The sequence below is a fragment of the Sorex araneus genome, chromosome 1 (assembly GCF_027595985.1).
Source record: "Sorex araneus isolate mSorAra2 chromosome 1, mSorAra2.pri, whole genome shotgun sequence".
NCBI lineage: Eukaryota > Metazoa > Chordata > Mammalia > Eulipotyphla > Soricidae > Sorex > Sorex araneus.
Genome location: NC_073302.1, coordinates 353,366,767 through 353,387,702, shown reverse-complemented (window position 1 = coordinate 353,387,702; position 20,936 = coordinate 353,366,767). Strand labels below are relative to the sequence as shown.

General features: G+C 47.5%; 1 protein-coding gene across 2 annotated transcripts in view; it reads right to left on the bottom strand.

The window, feature by feature from the left end:
- STARD3NL (STARD3 N-terminal like) overlaps positions 1-20,936 on the bottom strand; it is a 48,643-nt gene that overhangs the window by 8,967 nt on the left and 18,740 nt on the right. The window contains exons 2-7 of one of the 2 annotated variants that reach the window (XM_004606891.3): positions 14,322-14,600; positions 10,058-10,135; positions 6,098-6,175; positions 4,003-4,056; positions 3,778-3,895; positions 1,893-1,988 (exon numbers count right to left, since the gene is read on the bottom strand). In XM_004606891.3, coding sequence (XP_004606948.1) covers positions 1,893-1,988; positions 3,778-3,895; positions 4,003-4,056; positions 6,098-6,175; positions 10,058-10,135; positions 14,322-14,525 — 628 coding nt within the window. In that variant the 5' untranslated portion in view covers positions 14,526-14,600. The remainder of the gene's footprint in view (positions 1-1,892; positions 1,989-3,777; positions 3,896-4,002; positions 4,057-6,097; positions 6,176-10,057; positions 10,136-14,321; positions 14,601-20,936) is intronic. The other variant, XM_055122626.1, reaches the window with a different exon arrangement.

Below are 20,936 nucleotides of genomic sequence, written 5' to 3'. Positions count from 1 at the left end.
GATTCTTGGGGAAAATTTCCAATCAATAATAGTGAGTTCTGTATGGAAATATGGAATGTACTCAAAGTATATAGAGAATAAAGGGAATATCATTAGCTACTTAGATGGGGGTGGGGTGGGAGGGGGGTGTATTGGGGTTCTTGGTGGTGGAACATGTGCACTGGTGAAGGGATGGGGGTTTAATCAGTATTTGACTGTGACTTAACCTGAAAGCTTTGTAATTTTTTTCTTTCTTTTTTTCACGGTGAGTCAATAAAACAGTTCTTTAAAAAAAAATTAAAAAAAAAAAAAAGAATGAGTCCTAAGACATACAGAAATCTAGTTTAGAAGCCAGAGCGACAGTATAATGGCTAGGGCACTTGTGCATGCAGCCAAACTAAGTTTGATCCCTGGCACCCCACATGGTCCCCTGAGGCCTGTCAGGAGTGACCTCTGAGCTCAGAGGCAGGAAGGAGTATGCCCTAAGCACTGCTAGATGCACCCCTCACTCCCCCCAAAATGAAAAACAGAAGAAACAGAAAAAGGCAAAAAGAAAGCAATAAAGCAGCAAGTGGGCAAGAGAGATAAAGAGAGGGAGAGGACGGAAGGGAGGTAGGGAGGGAGGCAGGCAGGCAGCCTGGAAGGATGCCCCTCTACACCTGCTGGGACTGAAGGAGTGGGTAGGGGTAGGAAGGTCCCTCTGAAAATGTTAGTGAGACACTGATTGCAGTGGGGTGGAGTTAGGGTAGAAAATGCAGTGTCTTGAGGGTTTAGGCACAAATGTTCCCCAAAAGCTAAGAAGAGAAGAGTGTACCAAAGATGTGACTAGAAACTTGATCACTGTATCACTGTCACTGTCATCCCGCTGCTCGCGGATTTGCTCGAGCACGCATCAGTAACGTCTCCATTGTGAGACTTGTTGTTACTGTTTTTGGCATATCAAATACACCACGGGTAGCTTGCCAGGCTCTGCCGTGCGGGCGAGATACTCTCAGTAGCTTGCCGGGCTCTCTGAAGGGGCAGAGGAATCGAAGCCGGGTCAGCTGCGTGCAAGGCAAACGCTCTACCCGCTATGTTATCGCTAAAGGTGGCTTCTGCCAGATTAGAGATCTGGGACTTTCTTTGGACACAAACTGGGTGGTGCTCAGAGACCAGGGGCACCAGGGATCAACCCTGGGCCCGGCACAGTCATGCCCGGGGTGGGTCATGTCTCCTCGCTATACCACTGAGGGCCTCCGGGCTGGAGCAAATGCATCCAGTTAGCATTTCATTCATGCTGAAAGCTAAATAAGGTAAGGACATGGAGCCAGGGCACATCCCATGCACCCCTGCGCCCTTAATCCTCGTGTGACACTGGAAAGCGGACTTCCCCTCAGGGAGACATCATAGAGCAGTTAGGAAGAAAATGCACCTGCCCTTTCTCAGAGGGCACTCTGGGGGCCGCCGAGGAAGGAACGCGAGGAGGCTTCAGTCTCTGAGACTGGACTGGGTAAAAGCGACGATGGGGTGTCATGTGGATCAGAAAGGACCAATATGGCTTAGTGAGCAATGGGTTACGGGCTGCAAGAAAGGGGCTGGGACCCCCGAGATGTTTCTGACTTAGGAAATCTGAGGGTGGCAGCTCCTGCACATGGGGAATCCTGGAAGGCCAGCTTAGGGGCTAGCAGAGAGCAAAGGGCACCGAGACCTTGCCCTTGCCCTTGTCCTCTAGGGAGCAGGTCACGGGTCAGTGTCTGCAGCTCTCTATTGTCATTTTTACCTCCCTGGGCTTCACCCAGGGCACACCAAGGTGCTCCTTAGTTACTCTCATATCCTAGACGCCCGGTATGTTGGGTGTGCCTAAATGAACAAGAGGGCCAAAGGGGAGGGCCTGCTGAGCGTCTGGGCAGAACCATCCCTAAAAATCACCTTACCTGCTTCAGACTCGGGAGGAGAATAAAACTGACCGTCAGAAAGACCGCCGGGTATCAGCAGTGCCCTCTCGGAAGCATCCGGAACTAGCAGGAGTCCTGGAAGAGAAGAAGTTCAGATGCTGGGAACGACGCCATGTTCTAGTCGCTTCTTGATGAGGGCCATCACCAAAAGTGGTGTCACCATTCCATACTCTCCCGAGGGGCGTGCTGAAAGTATCTCAACTGGTTTTTACTGATAAGGCCAGGCTCCTACAGGTTTGAAGCGGGCCTGTTCCTAGGGAGACTCACTGACCCCAAATGCACAGCACCTGTCCCATGGTTATCCTTCCCCGCCCTAAGGAAGTCAACAGCACGGACAGCAGGAGAGAAGCCAAACCACCAGTCCATACTAGAATGGTCAGCGCACGTCCACGTCAGCATAATCTGGGAAGCTCTTTAAGAGGCAAATAACTAACGTGGCACAGAAAATGGCCGTGCCAGTGGTGTTCGTAAAACACCAGCAGGAGCATGTGTGGTGCCTCACTAACCCTCTGAGACAGCGCGGGGTCGAGCTCTGTGGCAGACGCTGTGCCAACACTGAGTAGCGGAGGAAGCACCAGGCCAGCACCAGCTGCCCGGCTCCTGCTAACAGTCGCAGTAACAGCTGCCTAAGGTTTCGTGGGCCAGAGCGACAGGACAGCACACAGGGCATTTGCCTTCCTGTGGCTGACCCAGGTCAATACCCTGGCCCCCCTGGGCCCCTGAGCACTTCCAGGAGTGATTTCTCAGTGAAGAGCCAGGAGTATCCCCTGAGTACTGCAGGGCGTGGCCCCCAAGGCCAAATTAAAAGCTCGCCACGTTCTCTGTTTTATGAGCCACTGTGAATTTGGATTAGACAGCATTCAGGCCTGATAAGTATTTAATAAAGTTTAATTTAGCATTCATGCATGCTGAATTCTACCTTGCTACCCCACATCAATACCATTTTTAAAGATGAGAATTCAAAGGAATTCTACTGCTCTTTCACCACAGCATGTTTCCACAAAGGACAGAGAGCGAGCACAGACGGCGGCGTGGCCTGACTGATAAGTGTTTTCAAACTCTTACAATAGAATTCTCATAGGCTTCTTCCTTGTAACTGACATTTTCCCACCCAAAAGCACTGGAAGGGGATTTTCCCCACCGCTGTTGGAGGCTGTACCTTGTTGGGTTTTGTTACGACCAGGGAGGGGTCACTAAACACTATATGTGTCAGCGCCCTGTGAGGACGGGGATGTGGGAGGTGCACAAAGCTCCCCAAAGGTCACTGTGCCGGTGACGCGGGAGGCACAAAGGTCACTGTGCCCGGTGACCCGGCGGAGGCACTTCTCACAGACAGAAGCGGCCATGTGGTCTGCTCGGCCCAGGGGTCTGCAGTCATGGTGGCCACCAGGGAGGAGCTGAAGGAGGCGGCTGGCGGGCCCAGCCCCGAGTCTCCTGGAAGGCAGCTCCAGGCGGAGCCATCATAACAAGGCCCAGGGGGCCGGTCAGTACAGCCCATGCAAAAGCACTGCTAGCTTCCTCCTGAACTGCCGTCTCTACCCGGCACCTCTCTGCTCCCCCATCACACTACCCTGCGAAGCGTGCGGTGCTTAGTACCCGCGGCCGCTCAGGCTGGCCGTGCCAGGGCTTGGCTACTTCTGCTGCTGCTCAGGGTTCACACTCGCTTCCCAGCCAGCCTGCCTGTCCCGAGCGGGGCGCTGCATCCTGCCGCTGTCCCATCTCTGCTAGGGACAGCCGTGAGGAACGAAGGCTGGGGCTGGCCGGCCAGGGACAGCGTGAGGAGTGGACGCTGGGGCTGGCGGGCTCTCTCGACCCAGCCCAAAGCCTCGCCAGTCTCGGGAGACTAACTTGAAAAGAAACTTACTGTTTTCTTCTTCTGCCTCTTGAGGTAACACTTTGAAATCCAGGAACCACGTCTCAATCCAGGCAAGAATGAATGAAATGATGGGCAGCACATAGCCAAAAGCCCCTTGAGAGAAAAGCTGGAAGAACAGATGTGTCCGGGAGATAGAAATGCAGTTACCATGAGCTCACAGTGGGGAAACAGGGCTTCGCGCCTGTCACTGTGTAGGAGAAACGGTGGCCGTACCTTGGAGAGGATCACTTTTGCTAGTAAGAAGGCACTCGTCACTGCCGTCGTCAGCTGAAAGACACAGAACCCAGTGCCACTCAAACGTGCCACCGTCCAGCGCACTGTCCAGTGCATTCCTGTGAGCCAGAAGCACAGGGTCCCTGCAGATGTCACTGTCTACACGACCCCTTAGCCAGGGCCAATGAAACAAAGTCCAGCAGCCCTTGGATAAGCCCATCCCTCAGGGGCACTCAGGGAACAGTTCAAAACCCACTGGGGTGAAAGCTGGTAGAGCAAAGTGAATACTAATTTCAGCCTGCAGGGACAATGAGGCCACACATCCTGGGTCCCGACAAAATCACAAGCGGTGCTTGTTTGCCAACAGCACGCACACAAAGCACTGTCAGACAGGAGGAGAGGTGGCCGGAAGGCAGCTAGGCTGACCCCGGTACCATCTAGGCCACAGCCTCCCAGCTGCCCCCGCCTCTCCGTAAACACAGGAGAGTCCCAAATAAGAAAACAGATGCCCTCAACTGGAGTTATCCCTTTGTCAATTTCAAAACAGATGTAAAGTCACTTTCTTTTGCACACTTCTACGTCAACCATTTTTCTGAGGCAAAACCGAGGCAGAGATAAGCCCACGTGACAGTGCCGACAGTGCGGAGAACAGAATGTCCCCAGTGCAGTGTCAGCCAAGAGCCACTGAAGGTCCAGGCTCTGTGGCTCTGTGGCAGGGGTGAGGGAATTCTGGAGCAGGGGTCCAATCTGGCTAATGCTACAGGCTCAGTCTGCAGTGCTCCAGACGCGGCCAGTGCTGGGTGGGACTGGGCCTGCTCAGGCGTGTGGGCCTCCCACTCAGGACCAGCAACTTGGTCCATTCCCAGCCCACAGGGGACGCTGGCTCACACATTCCCAAAGCAGCACTGTGATAGATTCGGGGGCCCTTATGGAGGTGCAAGGGCCCCCTGGATTCCGGTCTGATTTGAGTCCTCAGAAAGAGAGCATGTTCAGATGTCTGAAAATGGCAGAAATTGTTGGCCTCTTGCTTATAAGTACGACTGCTTATATTCTTTTGATCAAATTTCTCGAGGGTGAATACAGTGCCAAAGCTGGGGATAGATGTACAGGAAAGAGATGAATAAAATCCCTTCTGCCTTCAAGAAGCCTGAAGGCAATCAGAAAAGGAAGTTTTCCGAGTGAAGAGAGGGCGGGGGCCAGAGTGATAGTACAGTGGGTAGGGCTCCTTGTATGTGGTTAACTCAGGTTCAATTCTCGGTATCCCATATGGTCCTCCAAGCATTCCAGAAGTGATCCCTGAGTTCAGAGCCAGGAGTTAAAGTCTTGAGCATTGCCAGGAGAGGTCCCCAAACAAAACCAAGTACACAAAAAAGGTTTAAGCAAGGGGAATACAACAGGACGGAAGGCAGGTAACAGAAAAAGCATGAAGAAGCAGATCAGAGCAATCACCAACAGGAGGCTTCCAAGGATCTGTGTGAGAAGAGAATGATCTCATCTCTCCTCGGAGGGCTGAGGGAACGGTGCTCGGCCAGTATCACTGCTGGGCCCCTACATATCTCATCGGTCTGTACATTCATTAGAATCCTAAACAAGACTGTCTACTCATTAGCATCTGGGAGAAGCCACGGGCTAGAAACCTTCTGGAAGGTTGAGAAGGGAGCCCAGGAAAAGCTAGAGGCAGCCAGACCGCATGGAAACCACCTTTGTGTTTGGAGAGGCAGTGCAGGTGGGAGCTGACCCAGGCTCCATCTCGGGTACCACTCAGGGCCCCCTAAGCCCCACCAGGAGTGATCCCTGAGTGCTGAGAGGTGTGGTGCACATATACACACACACGCACACACACATACACATATACACACACACACGCACACACACATACACACACATACACACGCGCACACACACATACACACACACATACACACACATACACACGCGCACACACACATACACACACGCACACACACACACACATGCATACACACACACACACACACACACACACACACACACACACACGCGCGTCCCCAGTCAGGTGACAGCCAGGCCACAGCCAGCAGCACTGGGGCGGCAGGTCACCACCCGGCGTACTCACCGCGATCGCCCACCAGTGGCGCAGCCTGCACACGGCATATGCGAGTATCAACACTTTGAACCGGAAAACTGCCAAGAGCTATGGAAAAAAAAAGAGTTTTAAAGTTTAAGTGCAAAACAAAGTGAGTTGGTTTTAGGACAGATCCATCAAACTGTCTTCACTGCAGTGATGTAGCTGATGTGGGCTCCAGATGAGTTTGGACCAGCATGCGGGACCCTGCTCCAGAATTTACGTCACACACAGGAAGTTGCCCAAACACGCATCCAAATTACGTTCTCATTATCAACAACAGAAAAGTAAAAAAAAATGTTTACTTTTCCTTTCTTTTTAAAATCTAATTTTATTTTTTAAATTTTCTTTTTAATGTGGACAAAAGCCACAAGTGTTGATACAATTACAGGGCTGAAACTGATTCAATAACAAAGCTCCAATATTAAAATCAATAAGTATAGAAAAATCTAGTTTTTAATGTGAACATTGTTACATCTCATCACAGGGCTGGCAAGTCCTTGTGGAAGAGTTTACGAAGCTGTCTGCACCTAGCTGAGCTTCCTGTGTTTACCTCTCTACTTGACCTCACACGTACTTTTCAGATCTCTCCAGGCTAGGGATAATATTGAAAGGTTTGACTTTCTCATGCCAGGTGCGATATTCACTAGCAGAAAGTACAAGTCTATTAGCAAAGGCCCACATAATGTAGTGGATTTGTGGGTGTTGCAAGGGCTCCATCTGTCCCAGAAGCTCCCAGAGGCTCGCACGTACCATTACCTGCAGTTTCGGAAAAGCAGGCTGACCAGATGGGGAAGGGCGGAGTGAGCACTCAGAGGTGCTGAGAAATGGGAGTCTATTCCACGCCAGTGGGTTCAGAAGGAGCCACCTCCCGGAGCAAGGAGCAGCTGCAAGCTGGGCGACTACATGACAGTTCTACTCCTTCTGTGTCTGTGCTGGCACACAGGCTTCTTGTGCATGGGGACAAGAACACAGGGCCACGGGGGAAGTATCTCCAGGGGATTCCCACTGGGGACCTTGGTGCTCACACAAAACAACAGGTAGGATTAGAGAAGGAGTAACTCGTGGGCAGAGGGGGAGAAGCTGGTGACCCCGCAGCAAACTGAGCAGAGAGGGGAGAGCACTTTTCCTTTGTGGGAATGGGGAGCGGCGCCTTTAAGCTTCCGAAGTGGCATTCTCGGAACAGGGATTCTCAGGTTCAGCTACAATACAGCATTATTCCCACTCTACAGAGCCGATGCACAGACAGTGCTCCAAGTCCACAGAGCTCCCTGGAGAAGAAGCCAAGATCTAACCCCAAAGTCCAGGTGTGACTCCTGAGCACGGAGGCAGGAGTAAACCCTGCGCACAGCTGGCTGTGCCCGAAAATCAAACAACAGACGAAAAGGTAATCATAGACATTCACCATATCATTCACTTAATTTCTAGACAGTATCCTTATCACTGGGATAAGTGCTTTTCACGTATTATTTCATCTGCTGCTCAGAATTATGATAATATCTCATTTTTACATGTAAGCAAATTGAAGCTTAGCCTGACTAGACTGAAGGATAGGAAATAAGTGACAATGTGGCCAACTGAATCCAGATTTTTTTTGCCTTGAGAGAAAATAAAAATAGTCTTTAAGAGTTTTGTTGAAGAATCTGAAGAATCTGCTGCCAGTACTTGTCAATACAATGGCTCGGCTCTTCACATGCTACCTGTCTGAATGCAAGGTTCCATCCCAATGGAAAACCAGCAGGACCATTCCATTGCACACAAGAAGGGAGACATCCACAACATCGGCAACTATCGCCCAATCTGCCTGTTTTCCGTCGTCTACTAGTTATTCATTCGAGTCATCCTGAATAGGATCAGCAGAAAACTAGAAGGACAACCATGTGAGCAAGCCAGGTTTCGAAAAGGATTCAGCACAATCGACCATATCCACACGGTGACCAAGCTCATTGAGGTTTCGAGAGAGTTCAAGATGCCGCTGTCTAATGTTCATCAATTTAAAGAAGGCCTTTGATTCTGTTGAGACTAAAGCGGTCATTGGAGCCCTAGCCAAACAGGGCGCTCAAACTCAACACATCAGGATCCTCTGTGAGCTGTATTACGGATCCACCACCAGGATCTCACCATTCTACAAGGAAGTGATCATCGATGTAAAGAGAGGGGTGCGGCAGGGTGATACCATTTCACCGAAACTCTTCAGTGCCACCCTCGAGAACGTCATGTGACGACTGGAATGGGAAGGAATGGGACTGAGGATAGATGGTCGACAACTACACCACCTCCGATTCGCTGATGACACTGTTCTAATAACAGCAAACATTAGCCAAGTGGCACGAATGCTGGCTGACTTCGACCGCAAGTATGGAAAGGTCTGACTGCAGTTGAATCTCACTGAGACAATGTTCATGAAAAATGAACTAGTTACTGACATTCCATTTGCTATCAACAGAATGAACATCTCTGAATGCAGCAGCTATGTGTACCGAGGTCGAGAATTCAACATGATGAGCAACCTGGCACCTGAGCTGCGCAGGAGGAAGAGAGTGGCATGGAACGCCTTCAAGAGCGTTGAAGATGTTAAGAGGATGAAGAACCTCTGGATCCGGGCACATCTTTTCGATTCCACCGTTCTTCCTGCACTAACATATGCCTCAGAGACCTGGGCCGTATGAAAACAGGATGACAACGCTATTTGGATATCCCAAAGAGGAATCGAAAGAGCTATGCTTGGAGCATCACATCTCACTCAAGTGAGAGAAGGAGTTCCAACCTCCGTTGATGACTGAAGATCAGGGACGCTGTCTCGTTTGCCATGGCATTGAAAATCAGATGGGCTGGACACATAATGAGATTTAGAGACGACCACTGGACTACAGCTGTTACTGACTGGTTTCCACGGGATGTCAAAAGAACGCCTGGCTGCCCACCTACGAGATAGTTAGACTTCGTTGTCAAGATCCTGAATGAATGGTTTGAGGCTCTTTGTGTTCCTGGAGCGAGCAGATGCCATTGGGCTACACTAGCATGCGACAGGGATGAATGGAGACGTTACTGAAGCCCACTGGAGCAAACTGATGAGCAATGGGATAACAAGTGACAAGTGACAAGAGTTTTGTTTGAAAAAGCTGTACTAGGGATTAAGCCCACGGTACCACATGTATAAGGAGCATATTTTACCACTGATCTATATCCTGGTCCTGCGGCTCCCCCTAACCACTGTCCATGCTGTTCCTAAAGACAATGAATAAATTATTTTAAATTAATTTGGGGAATTCACTGTGAATTTTAGCAGACTGCGCTATATCTAAAACTATACTAGAACTAGGCTTACTCACATTCCTAACTCCAAGGATACCTCATGGAGATGCTTCCAATCCAACCAAGGGCACAATGTGTGCTAGAAAGATAACGCAAGCACCGGTTTGAATAAAGGATGTGTCCTACCTACAACCCATAAATGTTGCTCAAAATCACACGCACCCACACACAAGTAACTTTCCTCGAAGACCCTTACTATATAAAAACAGAGCACAGAATTACTCTTAGAAGTACACTGAGGTAGAAATAAATCTCAAGCCTGAAAAGAAAGGCATTTCCATTGTAGGCTTATGTGAATTTTCCTTTCAGAGATTAGGGTCTGACAAGTATGTCAGTGGTTTCAACAACAGTTATGTAAAAGAATAATGGCTCCAAGGGGTAGGAGTTGGGAGTGAGGGGAGAGGAAAGAGAGGAGAGAAAAAAAAGAAAGAGAGAGAAAAAGAGGGGGTGGTGGGAGAGGAGGAGAGAGGGAGAGAGAGAGGGAGGGAGAGAGAGAGAGAGAGAGAGAGAGAGAGAGAGAGAGAGAGAGAGAGAGAGAGATGGAGACAGACACTGAGATCTTCCTCTATTGAGAATAAATTTGCCATTGATTAGTTTCATCCCTATGGGAACAAATATGAAAGAGAAAATACTTACAAATATATCAAAATAAGAAGAGTAGTAGTCATACTGCACCACCTCCTTCTCTAACGTGTTCTCAATGCCCCCATTCACCTGGGAAGGAGGGAGAGAAAAGAGGAGGTTTAAGTGGGAGAAGAGAACAAGAGAACTGTAACAGAAGACAGTAAGAGAACATAGAAATGAGGGCTCGTATGTACTTCCCTGCCTCGTGTCTCAGGACTCAGAGTGCCAAAATACAGAACAAAAGGGTCCTTATTTCCATAGGAAATGCTGAGACACACTTTCCCCTTCAACTCTGAATTCAGTTATTCAACATGTATAAATGTACAATGAAAGACAAGGCGCTTTTATGTAATTCTCATTTTGGTAACGCAAAATGTAAAGTCAGAAGCTTTTGTAAACAACTCTAAATTATAGTGTCTGAAAAAATTAAATTAAAACATAATGCTTTTTTTCTTTGAAGACAGGCTTTGATCGTATTTTCTCTCAGTCCCAGCTCAGGCTAGACCATTTCAAGTCTCAGAAGACCAATGGGTGGTGCCTGATCACTGAAGAACTGATGTAAATGGTATCAACTGCATCAGTATCAAGACACAGGCTAGGAAGCACACAGATTTTCTGATTCTTCTTGGTTTTACTCAGCATGTTTACAGCATGTTCATTTGAAATGGAAATGTATCACACATACCATCTGAGCCTTAAACCCCTTCAGGGAATTTAGGCGTTTGTGCAAATGACCTATAGCCTATAGCCCTAGACTCTGCGTAGCAGGAGCAAAGATGAAGCCTTCGAAGAAGCCAACCAACCACCTAATCCCAACTGCTGTGCCAGATGAAGGACATTTATCACTATCCAAATACTAGAAGAACTAGGTATTGGAGAGAGTACAAGGCAAAGGCCTTGCCTCTCATCCACCCCAGTTCAAGTCACCAGCACCTGACATGGTCACGGACAGGAGACCACCCTGAGCAGAGGCAGGAGTAGCCCCGGGCACCCCTGGAAGTGAGAGTGAACCTCATCAGGATCACCAAGCTAGTTCCAAATGCTGGGGCACACACTGGATGCACAGCCCTGGGCTAGACTGAAACCACCTGCCTCCAGCACCGGCTGGTCGGGACCTGGGAGCCCCAAGCATGACTGGGGCAGAACACACAGCCTGCACGGTCAAGGAAAGGGGACCTGGGCCTCCTGAGCTCTGCCGGGGGACCACCCCCCCAAAAATGAGGAATATTTATTCCAAGCAACCGACAGCTTACAGCAAAGAGCGCAGAGACAAGCCCTGCAGCTGAGAGCCCAGCATCCAAGCTGCCCACAGCATCCACCACTCAGCAAGGGGCAGCCAAGCGCCTGCTCTGGGCTCGACCCACGGAAACCCAACTGTGCTTTGGGCAGAGGATGGAAACTGCATCGCTGCATCATCATCAGCATTTACTTCAGAATCTGTCTTGAAGTTCAGGCCCCAGGTGCCCCAAATAGGCGCCTTAGAGTGCCTCAGGGAACGTCTCCCCACCCGGCGCGAACAGCCTGTCCACGGGCGCCACCCTGGAAAACAGCAACTCCAGCTTCTCAGTGAGTCTTCCTCAGTGTCACTTCCCTCCACGCCACCGTCCGCTTCCATTCCTCCAATTAACTCAGCTTCTGGATTGTGGGGCCACAGAGACAGCACGGGGGTGAGTCACAGCCCCCCACCCCCGCCAAAGCACAACACAGCAAAACAAGAACTAGTGTTCTCGTCAGACCAGCACGAGCCACTGCCAAACACTCGCAAACACCAAGGACTCGCCGAGCACCTTGTTGATGCCAAACGCTGATGCAGACACAAAAACACAAAGATCCACCTTTACGGAGCTGACGTGCACCCGAGGGAGAGAGGTAAGCGCTAACCGGAGGTCAGGAGCAACACACAGCACAGGACAGTGGCTGGCTCCCTCGGGTGGCGGTTCTGTCCCTCATGGTACCGACATTGGCTGATGCCAACGTACAAAGCAGTCAGGTCGGCATTGAGGGAGCATCATCACACGGAGGATAAAAAGTCCATCAGAACAGAAGGAGGTGCATGGCTGATATGAAGAACCAGGACCAGAGGAGGCGGGAGAGCATGCAGCGGGCACTGGGAGACAGAGAGCAGGGGAGCACTTCCTTTGCCCGGGGTTTATCCCAGGCACCACACATGGCCCCGAGCACTGCCAAGAGTGATCTCTGAGCACAGAACCAGGAGAGATCCTGAGCATAGCCAGGTGTGACTCGACCCCCCAATTCCACCCCCCCAAAAAAAAGGAAAAAAGGGAAAGAAAAGTGTCTGCCGTGGCATTGCAAGTCAAGCCATGGCGCCGATTTTCTATTCTAAGTGCTCCAGTTAGTCACTGGGGGTTTTAAACCAGCAGTAGCACTATCTGGTTTATGGTTTCCCTTTTCTAAGTCACTCCTCCTACTCTGCAGACAGTGGCTAAGGAGGCAAGCGAGGATGCAGCAGGCCAGTCGGGTACAGGGGCAGTCCTTTTGAGAATGAAAATGCTGGCCTGGCCCAGGGTGGCAGTAACAAAATCAGAGAAGATGCCACAGTTTGAATATGTTCAGGCAAATTGTACAGGACTTAGTTTTACGCTGAATGTGGGGCATTTGAAAGACAAACACAAAACCGGGCAAATCAGAGATGTGTCAGTTTTTGCTCTGCATTTGGCCAATGTTTACTAAAGAAGAAGAAAGTGTAGGAGAGGTAAGGGATGTATATGTGGTGTGCATGCATGCATGTGTGTGTATGTTTGTGTGTGTTTTCAAAAATAATATATTATATTTGAAGTCCAGTTGGGCAGGTAGGTAGTTACATAGAATAGAAATCATTTACCTCAGGAAGGTCACAGACCCCTGATTTCCAATCTGTTCCAAATACGTCTACAGATCTTCAAAAGATGGGGGCAGTCTAGGGGGGCTGAGAGAGAAAACAGTGGTAGGGCACTTGCCTTGCATGCAGCCCACCTGCTGCTGCCTTGCACCCCATATGGTTCCCCAATCCCTGCAGGTGTGCCCGCTGGCCCCAGCAAAGAAAGGGAGATGGTGCCAGTCTGATCCCTACTCAGCTGTGCAATTCCATTTTCTATAAGCACCTTACTCTCTAGCAAAACTACAATCTTCTCTGCCTCTGTTCCTGCACGTGAATGAGTGTATACACACACACACACACACACACACACACACACACACACGCACACACACACCCCCTGCCTCCATGCTTCTACTGACCTTGATCTCAAAACACTTTTACTCAATCGTCATGTAATACAATCCAGCCCCAAATCAATCTCTTTCCCAAATTCTATCCTTCACTCCAAACTCAGTTCACCACCATCATCTCCATTCACACCTTTATAAAATTCCATCCTAATCCCGTCTCCCCTCCAGCCCCCCCACATTAAGTTCTCCTTGGCCATAAGAGTTTGTACAACATAGTGGGAAGATGAAATCAGAATCAAAGCCACTAGGATAAAATATATACTTTTTTGTAATGTAAGAAAAAAAATATATATATAAAGTACTTCACACCTTTGGCTTTACACTCTTTCTGGGAAGCAAACCAAGAGAAAATAACCAACATTTTTTGTTTTAGGACATACCTGGTGGTACTTAATTACTCCTGATTCTGTGACCAGGGATCACGGGTTGGGGATTGAACCCCGGTCAGCTACATGTAAGGCAAGGCCTAACCCCTTGTACTATCTCTTTGGTTGCAATAATCAACATTTTATTCCTTCTGGGTTAAATTTATTTTAGTTAATAGTAAATTACACAACCTACATTTGTGCAAAGTATTATAGCTGCCAAAGGACTGCTGTGTACAACTTTTCATTTCATCTTCACAAGAATTCACAAAGAAGGTAAGATAGGGATTACTCTGAGGTGTGAAGAGAAGGAAATCAGTGGTCTAGAAAGACTGGTCGATCCAAATGCCTCAAGAATGTCTGATAGGAATAATTTACTTACAAGACATTTAATAATTGCACACAAATGTTACGTGTGGGAACTAGCACAGTAGGTGCAACACCTAAAGCACACTCAAGAAGCAAGCTAAGGATTTACTCTGGAGCAGAGATCAGTCGTCTTTTCTGAAAGGGTCATCAAGTTTGTTTCGTAATGGCAGTCAGGGACAAGAAAGGTGCCCACGGGCTGGAAAAGAATAGCACTGCCTCACTGGGGAGAAGACGGAGGTCAATGAATGAGACGGAAATGGTAAGAAAAATAAGCTCTGGGTCAACACCTGAGAACACGTGGGCAAAGAACTTACATTTAACTCTATTATCCACAGTAATGTTACGAATAAGAGGTCGAAGGTGACGAACAGACAGAAAGTCCTCCGGACATCAGAGATGCCTTTCTTGTCTCTTCCTTCGTAGGACTCGATTCTGGCCATGAGCTGTGCAGGGTTGATGGAGTGGACATCACGCAGAGAGGCCTGCGAGCACTGGCTCCCCGTGAGAGTGCTGTCCATGTCTTCACGCAGGGGTCAGCCCGGAGGAGGCACCGAGGACACTTGTGCCGACTTCACCATCCCTGGACAGGAGAGCTTTGGGAATTAAAAAAAAGAGAGACACCATGTTAAATCAGGGCTCACCCACGAGCCCCTCGCTGCCATGCGACCGTTTGTGTAACACAGCGCTGGTTTAGTGTAAGTCGCGTAAGGACAACAGTACAGGGTCGAGCCGGAAGCTAAGTGCACTGAACAGCTGGTGCAGAAGGCTCGTGGGGAATGAGTGAAGCCGGTTCTGTAGCTGTGAGAGGGAACAAAGTTCTATAGCTCAAGGTAACTACCCAAGGCCTAGGAAAACAAGCACCGGATTGCTCCCCAGAAAGAGTGTAAAACCAAAGGTGGGAAGTACTTAAACAACAACAACAACAAAACACATAAAACCCAAAAGCCGAAAATCCCAATTCCTAAAGAGGTTGTTTTGGGGCTCTTCTTGGAACTGAAGCATCAGTATCACTCTCCGTGTAAGCGGACAGGCCGCTTCATTCCCCTGATGCTGAAGGGCAATGAACTGAAGACACCGACAGGCTGAGAAAGAGCTTCCCTGGCAGGTGGGCAGATGGTGCCTCCTGTCCTGCCAGTGACCATCCTGCCTGCACAAACACAGAAGTTATTACAGAGAAAGAGAAGAGGGAAGCAGGGTTTTAGAAAGGGCTGGGTCCAGAGCAGCGTGCAGGGTGCCGGACTTGACAGTAATACCCCACCCCGGTTGGTCCCATTCCACGATTCTGGCAAACCTAAACTAAGGGCTTTGTGGGGAGTCTAAGACGAGAACAACTACCCTTGCACACACAAGTTTTCTGGCTTCTAATATTGAATTCAGCTCTTATCTGCTTCGGGCCAGTTTTGATTTCATTTGTCTTCTTCTCAGATGTGTTTAATAAGCAAATCAGAAAGTCTTCGGAAAAATTCAATAGGAGTTCTCTTCAGCTATGGAAAGCAAAATATAAAGGTGCAAACTCTGAAGTATTTCTCTCCAGTTCATTTCTGCCCCATAAGCTCGAGACCGTGCCGGCGCGAGGGATTCTGCTGAGACCGACACCCCCAGATGCTGTCCTTCAACCCGGGCTGCAAAGCACTGGGTGCAGCTGCAAATATCCTGAAGTTTAATGCTGGAATCAGTCAAAAATGTTTTTGCGATAGAAAGACATATTTGAGCGAAGAAAGACTGACACAGTCTCTGAGATGGAAGAGACATTTCTGCAACTGTATTTCTACAGTAAGAAAGAGCAACCCTGGAGCCTTTGTACTTTTTTCTATTTTTATTTTTTGATGTCCTGGGGATGGAACTCAGAGAAAAATAAAAGAGTGAACTTTCTCTTGTGTCTTGTCTTCAGCCCCAATCCTGATCTTTTCAGGCACCATATAAGCCTTCAGCATCTATATTTAGAAGTGCACGAACACTCTTCAGTTACTTGGCTTTCAACACAATGAACAAATCACAATTCCAACTGAAGACTGGCCTGAAGAAGAATATCATTTTTTGGCAGCTCAAAGATTCCCTCATTCTCTCATGCCTCCTTCTTTGAGTGCATGCTTCAGGAAGTGGGCTCAAAGGTCACATCTGTTCTTAAAAAAAAAAAAAAAAATACCGAAACACTAATCTCAAAACTCTGAGGCTGTTTCAAACTAACATCAGACACAGCTGACATATGAAATAATTATTACATAATTTTCCAGATGAATGCAGATGACTGTGAACTAACTTGAATTTATAGATACTTGCAAAACTTTAATACAAAAGTTTATATATATACTTTAGAAGTATATATATATACTTTATATATATCCTTAAGTATATATATATATATATACTTTATATATATATATATATATATATATATATATATATATATATATATATACACACATACTTCTTGGAGAGCCCAGCAAGCTACCGAGAATATCCCGCCCACACGGGCAGAGCCTGGCAAGTTACCCGTGGCGTATTCTACATGCCAAAAACAGTAACGATAGGTCTCATTCCCCTGGCCCTGAAAGAGCCTCCAATTGTTGGGAAAGACGTATATGGAAAGGCTGCTAAAATCTCAGGGCTGAGTGTAATAGAGACATTACTGGTGCCCGCTTGAATAAACTGACGAACAACGGGATGACAGTGATACAGTGATACAGTGAAAGTTACTCAATGTGCAGATTATTCAACTAGTTTGACCTTGATCCAATTTATCTTTGTAACATGGACAGGCTGAATAGGAAGGAAGCTTGTGCGAATGTGTAAGTGAAGGATGCTTCAACAAGCCCCTTTCCACTCGACAGTAATTCATCTGAACCATGTCCTGCAGACACATTCAGTTTTAATCACCAGTTCCTTCAGGAAAACATCCCTGAAATACTTCCCACATTCTAATTCACAAGCAAGGCCATGAGTATCCCCTCCAAATTCATGAGACCATGAATATTCCCAAAGGCTTCTCCAGGCCAAGGTCAAAGGCAGTGGAGGTAGAACTTAACTTCCTACCCCAAGCAAAGTTCAGCACAGGCTGATGAACAGTTCAGTCTAGCACAGCTGTCCATGTCCCAAACCAGTGATGAACAAACGATGGCCTAGTTGCCCTGAGTGCCAAGCCTCATGAGAACACACAACTAATGTCTACAGATACCTCCACTCAGAAGATACGGATGAACACTTTTAGTGGAGACCACCTCATTTTAAAAGCCTAAAATATCTACTTGATCATCTCCAACTTCCTTATAAGGGAAACACACCTGGATCAGTTCCTCAAAAAGGTGATACTCATGGCAGATTACTTACCTTTGGAAAACAAAAAGTTAACTAAAAATATTAATTTTCCACATTCTGGAGTTCACAAATCTTTCTAGAGAGGAGAAGGATAGAGAAGGAAAGAAATCAAGGGGCGAAGACGAGAATGAGAAGTGATGATCACCCATTAGGTATCACCCATTAGGGTTTCCGCTATCCCAGTGATACGGGTGTGTGGACGAGCCCTACATCCCAAACCCAGCCTCAACAAAACTGGAAACGTGACATCTAAGCTGCAACCACTGGAACTCTGCAATGTGCCTGTCCAGGCAGGGCTGGAGCAGGGGTTGGGATGGGAGGGAATCTGGGGACACATAGAAGGCAATACTACTCAGCTACAAGAAACCATGTAGCCTTTTGCTATAAGATGGATTGAACCAAGCAGGTGTTATGCTAAGTAAAACAAGAGGAGAAAGATAAATACTCATAATCTTATTCATTTTGTGGGTGTGGCTGCCAAGATACTAGAAAATGATCAACGGCCTAGATCCAGAGACTATAAAACAAAGCTCCCGGAAGCACACGGCTGCTTTCGTGGCCATGTGACCTCTTATAGCCTAGTTCTCCATCTCAGAGAAACTGCTGAAGTACCGAGAGCATCCTGCACGCACGGCATAGCCTGGCAAGCCCCCCGTGGCATATTCAATATGCCAAAAACAGTAACAATGATAGGTCTCATTTCCCTTACCCTGAAAGAGCCTCCAATGCAGCACCGCTGGGAAGAACGAGTAAAGAGAGGCTGCTAAAATCTCAGGGCTAGGACAAATGGAGAGGTTACTGGAGCCTGCTCAAGCACATTGATGATCAAAGGGATGACAGTGATACAGTGACAGTGAATCTTACTCATGTGAGGTATAAAGGAATTAAGTCAAATAAAAACAAGCCCTCTGACTCAGAACTAAGGCTGTCAGACGGTGAGGGCAGGGCATCCAGTGGAATATGGTAGAAGATCATTAGTACTTTGGTAGTAGTTGTGATGTGGTAACACTTGTCAAAAGGTGTGTAGCTGAAGACCAGAGAGATAGCACAGAGGACTGGATGTTTGCTTGCATGTGCCTGACCAGGATTTGATGTCAGGCACCTCATAAGGCCCCCCAATCTTTTCCAGAAGTAATCCCTGAGTATTGACAGGTATGTCACACACATTAAAAGGTGTGTAGTTGGACTCAAATGCATGCACCGTCTTGTAAACCACTGGGTTACTTTCATAAAAAGATAATAATAAAAAATTTTAAAGCCTAAAGAAGAGAAGGATGTGGAACAGAAGTGAATCCTGAGCAGTAGGAAACAAAATAAGGCAAGCTGCATATTCTGAAAAAACTGACAAGACCTGAAATCCTGTATGTCAGATTCAACCAACTACTAACTTTCATAAAATAAAGTTCCGTACTTGGTAACTGCGAAAATAAAGCCGTTCCATTTATTTATTTATTTTCCTTTATTTAAAAAAGAATACCCCAAAATGGTCAGGGCTGGAACAACAGTCTAGCAGATGAGGTGCTTACCGTGTATGCAGCTGACCTGTGTCTGAGCCCCAGCACCCAGAGACTCCCCAAGCCCTGCCAGAAGTAACCCCGAGCACAGAGCCAGGACTAAGCCCTGAGCACCGCCAAGGATGTCACACACACACACACACACACACACACACACACACACACACACACACACACACACACAAAGCAAACAGACAAAAATCACCCCAAACTGGTATTCAGCAAAGATGTAGCCTGGAGAGGCAAAAAGGTATAGTAGAAATGACATTTGCATTTCTATGTTCATTGCAGCACTGTTTACAGTAGCCACAATCTGGAAAAAAACGGAGTGCCCAAAAACAGATGACTGGTTAAAGAAACTTTGGTACATCTACACATGGAATACCATGCAGCTGTTAGAAAACATGAAGTCGTGAAATTTGCATATAAGTGGATCAACATGGAAAGTATCGTGTAGAGTGAAATGAGTCAGAAAGAAAGACATAGAAAGATTGCACTCATATGTGGAATATAAAGTAGGAGAGAGGTACGAGCTTGTAATGATGCAACTTCTGGCAGAAATTTCTCTGTACTTAGTTACTAAAATACTAAAATACAGAAATCCAAAACCTCGTGGCCGCTATTGTGGCCACACAACCTCATATCTCTTCATTCTCAGCAACGGAAAACAATTTATCAAATGCTTCATTTCCAGCAGGTCTGACTTTGGGGAGGGGACTCCAAACAATAATAGTGAGTTTTTTGTTGAAATATTGAATGTAATCAAAGTAAAGAGAAAGTAAAGTGAAATTTATCAACTACACAGGCGGAGTGAGGGGGGCTGGAGGGGTGGGATGGAGGTTTACTGTGGTTCTTGGTGGTGGAATATGTGCACTGGTGAAGGGATGGGTGTTCGAGCATTGTGTAACTGAGACTTAAGCCTGAAAGCTTTGTAACTTTCCACATGGTGATTCAATTTTTAAAAATGTAGATAATAAAAATTATGAACCACTGGGTGGTGCTTCTACATATAACTGTGACAATTTTACTGTCAAAAGATTGGACTTGGTAGAACCACGAGGAAGTGACTCTAGGAAGCCTGCAGTGGTACTTCGGCAAGGCCGTGTGTCTGTGCTGTGTTTGAGCTTCTTGGGCCAGGAACTACGAAGCAGCACAGAACATTTCAAAAAGTTCAGATCCTTCTTTGGCAAATTGCCCACAGTCTTGTGCATATTTTCAATCAGCCTGGGGTTACTTTAGGCCATATGTGGTCCATGTTAAATACACTGTCTACAAAAACACTTCCAAACTTCTAGAATTTTAAACCATCTATGAATCACATTCAAATTAAAGGAAGAAACAGAACATTACTGGATAAAGAAATCTGGGGGTATCAGTTATTTCAAAATAGTATGTGAAAAAAATCAACTATGTAGAGTCCAGAGCAACAGTACAGCAGGTAGAGCGCTTACCTGTCATGCAGCTGACCTGGGGTTTGATTCCTGGCATCCCACACGGCCCCTTGTGCACCAAGAGGAGTAACCCCTGAGTGCAGAGCCAAGAGTGACCCCTTAGGTGAGCTCTGCCTGATGTTTAAGAGATTCAGGTAGGAGAGAATGAGGGGCCTTCAGGTCTCAAGAAGGGGTCGTGGGCTCAGAGCTCAAAGAGGGCAAGTAGGAAAGTGCCCATCAGAATGTGGCTGGGTTTGTCCAGAAAACAGAGAAAAGGGATGTCACCAAAACATCACTTGCATCACTTTTGCTCATTGATTTGCTTGAGCGGGCACCAGTAATGCCTCCATTTGTCCCTGTTGCATGCTAGTGTAGCCCAATGGTGTCTGCTCGCTCTAGGAACACGAAGAGCCTCAAACCGTTCATTCAGGGTCTTGACGAAGAAATCTGACCGTCTTGTAGGTAGGCGGCATGCAGTCTTTTGACATCCCATGGAACCCAGTCAGTAACAGCTCTAGTCCAGCGGTCATCTCTAAATTGCATTAATGTCTGGCCCATCAGATTTTTGATTCCTTGACAAACAAAGCAGCGTCCCTGATCCTTGATCGTCCATAGAGGTCAGAATTCCGGATTCCTTCTCTCACTTGAGTGAAACGTGATAATCCAAGCA